General features: G+C 42.0%; 1 protein-coding gene across 1 annotated transcript; it reads right to left on the reverse strand.

The window, feature by feature from the left end:
* Positions 1–325: 325 nt before the first annotated feature.
* On the reverse strand, positions 326–5,226 carry socs4 (suppressor of cytokine signaling 4). The gene is made up of 2 exons (XM_007558802.2): positions 4,108–5,226; positions 326–2,689 (listed from the first exon to the last, which is right to left on the reverse strand). The coding sequence occupies exon 2, from the start codon at positions 2,667–2,669 to the stop codon at positions 1,467–1,469; it is 1,203 nt and encodes a 400-aa protein (XP_007558864.1). The 5' UTR covers positions 2,670–2,689; positions 4,108–5,226; the 3' UTR covers positions 326–1,466.
* Positions 5,227–5,933: the final 707 nt, after the last annotated feature.

Here is a 5,933-nt window from a genome sequence, read left to right on the forward strand (position 1 = left end):
TTTAATGTGATAGTAAGAAGGAGAAGCTAATGCTAGCGCTAATGTCAGTTCAAATTATATCAACCCTTAAAAGACTGCAACCGTCGGGTACTAATTTAATTTATGGATAATATTTTACATGTTATATAATGGCCATATGGTTTTTATACTTATATCTTGTTCTCTACTGTCCGTGTTTTGTTTTGTACTCATTTTAAATAATTATCCAGAGGGGAAAAAAGGGAAAGCACGTGAGACGAGAGAAACGGAGACAGTCTCCTCCCACTTCAAAATAAGAGCATGAATAGAACTACATAAAAAAAATCCCAACAGTCGATAAACAAAAACTTTAAAACAGTTGCTTAAATTTATTCAGCTGAAAGTTTACCAAACAAACAGGTAAATTGGGGTTTTGGAATTGATCCATAAAAAATAATTTGGGAGAAAGTAAGTGCGCTAAATGTTTTCAAAGTTCCCAAACTTAGCGAGTTTGACGAAAAATTAGCTCTGCTATTGTGACCACCATTGATGTTTAATATAAATTGATGGTGGCCACAATGTTGAATACAAATAAACACTAGGGTTTTTAAAAGATATTTTTTGGTAGAAAAAAAAGTTGAAAACCATGTAGCTTATTCTTTACACTTTATGATTAAACACTATTTTACATAAAATACATTATTATGAAGTCTGTGAAACAGTAAAGTTATGAATGCTTTTGCAATGTGCTTCAGTTTATTAAAGTGGCTATTTTGGTGCTTATACTTACAAAATCAATAATTTATTAGGGCAGCTGTACAGTAGCTTTTTCGTTAAATTATTATAGAGCCAATTTTTGTTTGAAATGGTAATAAAATTGTACCACAGAAAGGACTTAAATTGGGGATGCAAGTTATCGAATAATTAGTTAATCTGAAGTTGATTGACTAATCAATTGATAAGCGGCCATTTTTGTAAAAGTCTTAGTTTTCTCTTGTATAACAATGGCAGACCATCTTTGCATTATATAAAAGGCAACATTTTCATATGCTGATTTAAAGAAAACAAAACAAAAACATCTTTTTACTGTAACATTATGTTTTGTCACCTGTATTAAATATAAATGAATAAACATAATATTGTGGTTCTCTCAGATTATTAAACTTAGACATATTTATAAAATATTACCAAACATGAACCTCTTCAGTTGCTGAAAACTTAAAGAGGTTGCCAAGTGTTTACATTTCTAAACAGAACAGCATAAAGTGCATTTTTCATCCCACACCGGACTCTGGACTGTTCTGATTTGCCTGCCTTCTTTGTTTCTGTATCAACGGCTCCTTAACTATGACCAGTGGCGCCCTCTGCTGGATGGCGGCCAAACTACAACACTGAAATAAGATCTAAACGGATTAATTAATTGATTAGAACTAGTTTGAATCTAATAAATCAACAATTAATCATAAGTAGATTAGTTGTTAGCATCCTAACTTGTAGCTTCCTCCTCGTCAGTGCAGATCCTGCGTGTTAGCTGCTGTGGGCATCGACGCGGCACAGGCCCCGTCACACTTGATGTGGTACTGTCTGAGGTATTCCCTGAGCTGAGGCGGCAGCGGCAGCCCCTCCACGCCCTGGTAGGTGGTGCAGCTGCAGATCACCGCCCTGCACAGGTGCTGCAGAGGGAAAGGGAAGGTCCTGGGCAGTGGCCTGGAGAGCAGCGGCTCAAAGAAGAGGCAGGTGGCCGGGTCGCTGTAGTGCCTCAGCAGGCCCGTCACACTGGCATCCCGGTACATGCACGGGTCGCGCACGTCGAAGCTGAATCGCTTGCCATTCTGCTCGATGCGCGCATGCAGGGAGCGGCTGTAGCGGCGGAAGCTGACGGAAAACAGGAACTCGTCCTGGGCGGAGTCCCGCAGGAGAAACGTCCCTTCCGGTTGGCCCTCCAGGAGCTCCTCAGCCTCGAAGCGGTTCAGCACGCCCCAGTAGCACGGGTTGTTGTTGATCTGGAGCAGATCGGGGACCAGGATGTAGTCAGTGTTGCCACAGGCGCCATCCGGTCTGCCGTGAAGGCAGGATGGGTCCCAGTCTTCCAGCGGCGCGGGCGAGCAGCAGATGTCCTCCCAGGAAAGCGGCGTCTGCGGCGGCGAAGTGGAAGACGACACGCGGGGCTTCAGCGGCGTCTCCATGTCCTTCAGCGAACCAGGATTAGCCACCTGGTTTTTAATAAGGTGCCAACATTTGGCCAGTTCAGACTTGGGAGAGAACGGACATTTGTCCTGCATGAGTTCTGAGACGTGGATCTTCCTTTTGGACCAGAACAGTACAGAGAAGGGGCGAGACGAGCCGGGCGGGTGGTGGTAATGGTGGTGGTGGTGATGGCGTAGAGGGAGACACTGACCCACGGCATCCTGAAACTTCTGCCTCAGAGACCGCCGGTGGAGCGCCTTCCGGCACACGCCGTCCACGTCTCCAGCCATCAGTGAGTCACCCAGAGCGCTGCAGCTGCACTTCCGCTCTCTGCGCCGCCGGGAACAGGAAGTGGACCGCATGCCGAGCTCTTCGGAACCGTCCGCCTCCGACCCGCTGGGACTGGATCCATTGCGGGAGCTCCGGGAACGCTTCTTCCCCCGCCAGATGTAGCTGTCGGCGCTCCAGCTGCGGAGGCCAGATTTGGGTCGAGTGTCCGCTCCCCGAGGCTTCTTCTCCGACATGGCCGCTGTCTGTTCTCTTCCTGTAAAACATCAGGAAGAGATGTCATATTTATTTTATATATATGTTAAAAGAAATAATAAAGCTGATAAATGTGGCCTTTGTTTTATGAAAGGCCACACTTATCAGGTTTTACAAAACAAATGTCACTAAGTTTGACTTTGCTTTCAGTTGATCTTAAAACATTTTTGCACATTTTTGTATTTAAATTTGCGTCTCAACTACTTCCAAAAACAGCACCGGTCCTTGCAAAAGCCGACTTAGCCTTTTTTTGGGGGGGGCAGTAAATTTATGTTTTTCAAAAACCTCAACAATTGGGCACTGCTGTTACCTAGTAACGCCAGGGAAGCCCAGCCCCGTTACCTAGCAACCCAAGTGGAGCTCCAGAATGTTTGATCAGCTGGTTTTACTGCTGTTCAATGGCTCCTAGAAAAGACAAGTGTTTTGTTGACTTGCCATCTAGAAACCATTGGCTGCATTCTTGTTGATTGTGCAGGAGGCTCCACTTCTGTTTTTCAATGATGCACAGTTGTATAATTGTGCATTTGTTTGCAGTATAGCCATATCCTAAGTTGTTCAAGGAAGCATAGGTCACCTTTTAGTATTCAATGTATCCCACAGGCCAGCCATCATTAAAATAGGAGAGACAGGAAAACTTGCCCTTTAGTTCAAATTAATGTCAACGCTTCAAAAATCAGAACAAACTGCTACAAAAACTGCAACTTTTTAAAGATCCTAGCAGTTGATCATCCAAATTTCAACACATTTATGGCTAGGTTTCAACACTTAACCACACTACCAGTGGATTAGCAGAAGTGTACTACTGTATAGAAAAATCTTATGAAGCTTGCTCTTGTTTTAAGCTCATATTCGCTTATTTCATATAGAAAATCACAAAAGAATCAGAGCAGAAGCTAGCATGTTAATGGACTCACTACCTCAGTTAAAGTTTATGATTCAACAATTAGACTGGACAATTGGCTTCCAATGGAATTTGGAAAACCACACCTGAACCAAAAGTAACACAAATTATTTCTCAAAAAAGTATCTTATTAATCCCCAAGAGTTTTCTGAAAATATTCTAGTCTAACTTTTTTGAACGTTTGTGTACGTTTATCTCAGCATTTTAGAAAAGAATGCCCTACCAACAACCAGATATGATGCAGTATCAGGTTTGAGGTTTCCAGACCTGAATAAAACCATGAACTTTGTAATCTCTTGGATGCCTAATTTTTACTTTCGAGTAAAACTATGCTTTAGTAGTTTTACTTTTACTTGAGTATAATTTTGGGGTACTTTACTCACCTCAACTTAATATTTGGTTATTCACAGTCTTAATAAAATTTCCAAGCTGTAGAAAGATAAAAGTTGTTTAAACCTGTTTGTAAATGATTATTATAAGCAAAGGGAGGTTTAAATAAAAAAAGATGGTTTTCTTACCTCCTAAAAAGTATCAGCAGCAGAAGTAAACGTCCATGTTAGCCTGAGCCTTTCTGTCCTCTAACAGACGGCCGCCTGCTCTGCTTCCTATATAATAATAATGCCGAGTCCCCGGAGGGAGCAGCAGTTTCCTCTCCAGCAGTCTGAATGAATGGGCAGAGCGGGGCGGGGTGGGAGGACTGGTGTCAGGTTAATGGGAGCAGAGCATCCACCACTCAGTCCCACTTCCACTTTTACACACAAAAAACTGGAATTAAGATAAAAGAGAAGCAGAGCAGCCAGAAAGTGCTTCAAAGTGAATTATTTCTCCTTGTTTGAGTTGTTTCAACTTCATTAGAGCTTGAAACATCAAAGTGCATTTCTTGAGGAGCTTTAAATCTGTTTAAGCATGACTGTGGAGCAAAAACAGATTGATCCTGAAGATTAACCGCGGCTTCTTCGCTCGAATTAATGATTGAGCTCAGCACAGGAAACGACAAAGCTTCGATTATTGACCCAACGACCTTCCAGTCTTTCCTGGTTTAAACTTCCAGAAAGTGCAGCTGAACGAAGTCATCAGTCAACATGAGGTCATGCAGGCACTCCTTTGAGCTCTGAGGATTTTGGAGGATGTATAATTCATGATTCATATCAGACAAATATTATTACTCCCAGTGGTTTTTGGGGTGTTCTTGGATCTGCTTCAATGAACTCCTTCTGCTGGAGTCATCAATAAACTCCTATCATCAAACACGATATAGTGACACTCAGCTTCCTCTTAGCTGAATATTTAATGCTGTTCACATTAATACTCCGACCGACAGAATGATGGATGCCACTCGCTCTGGAAAAGAAGCAAATCAATTTATTCGACTGCAAACTCTTGGGATGCGCGTTGCAAAAAGTGAACTCCAAAATGTCGTGCTTAAAAGGATCATGTTAACTCCACCATTGGTTAATAAGGGAAAGACAAAAGGATGAGGATTAAACAGCAAAGTTTTTGGAAAAGTCCCGTAGTGCAAAAGTGGACTTCATTTAAAAAATATGTACACAAAGACAAAAGAACAAACATCAGAAGACATTTTACATTGTTTTACCAAACGAAATCAGATTTTTGTGTTGAAATAGTTTCTAAAGATAGCCAAGTTGAGCAAAAAAAAGAAAAATGCAGACAAACCTGTTCCCTTCCTTGCCTGTGGGGGCGCTGCACTAAGGAACATTGAAGGAAACGACACAAAAATCTCAGAAAAATACACTGAGTTTCTTCATGAAATGTAAAGAAATGTGGAGCAGCATCAGATTTTAGCGCCTGTAGGATTTCTGTTTTAACTTTGACAAAAGATGACAAACCATTTCTCCCACTAGCGCTACGCTAATGCGTTTGTTTTGGTTGTATTTACTCAGAATGCTCTGCGCTACAGTCCACTTCCTGCTTTTGGAGCAGTCCCGGTGTCCGCTTGGCGATCACGTGTGCATTCAAACCGAACCAGATTTCATTTCAACTGAACTGAGACCGAGGTTTGGAGGCGGACCAGAGCTAGCTTTTTTGTTCCACATCAATGTTTGATTACACATTCACACCTCCCCAAACGAAGCAGGCTTTGTACAGAGAAATGATGTTTCCTTCAGTGATTATTTGTACAGCGCCCCCACAGGGGAGGAGGGGAACAGTTTTTTTAAAGCGTTTGTTTCGTTTGAGAACCGCAAAAGCTGAAATGTAAAAAATTTTGCAATCTACCAGACTATCAGATCACTGAATCAGGTGGTAACCTTTGACCTTTGTGATAGCCAAGAAAGTGGCAGTGATTTTCTCTCCTCTTGTTTGTTCTGCCTTGCATAAAGTGTGT

This window comes from Poecilia formosa, unplaced genomic scaffold (genome assembly GCF_000485575.1).
Source record: "Poecilia formosa unplaced genomic scaffold, Poecilia_formosa-5.1.2 Scaffold99, whole genome shotgun sequence".
Classification (NCBI taxonomy): domain Eukaryota; kingdom Metazoa; phylum Chordata; class Actinopteri; order Cyprinodontiformes; family Poeciliidae; genus Poecilia; species Poecilia formosa.

Excerpts from the sequence above, each read along its gene's own strand:
- socs4 (XM_007558802.2), bottom strand. The coding sequence starts at position 2,669 with ATGTCGGAGAAGAAGCCTCGGGGAGCGGACACTCGACCCAAATCTGGC.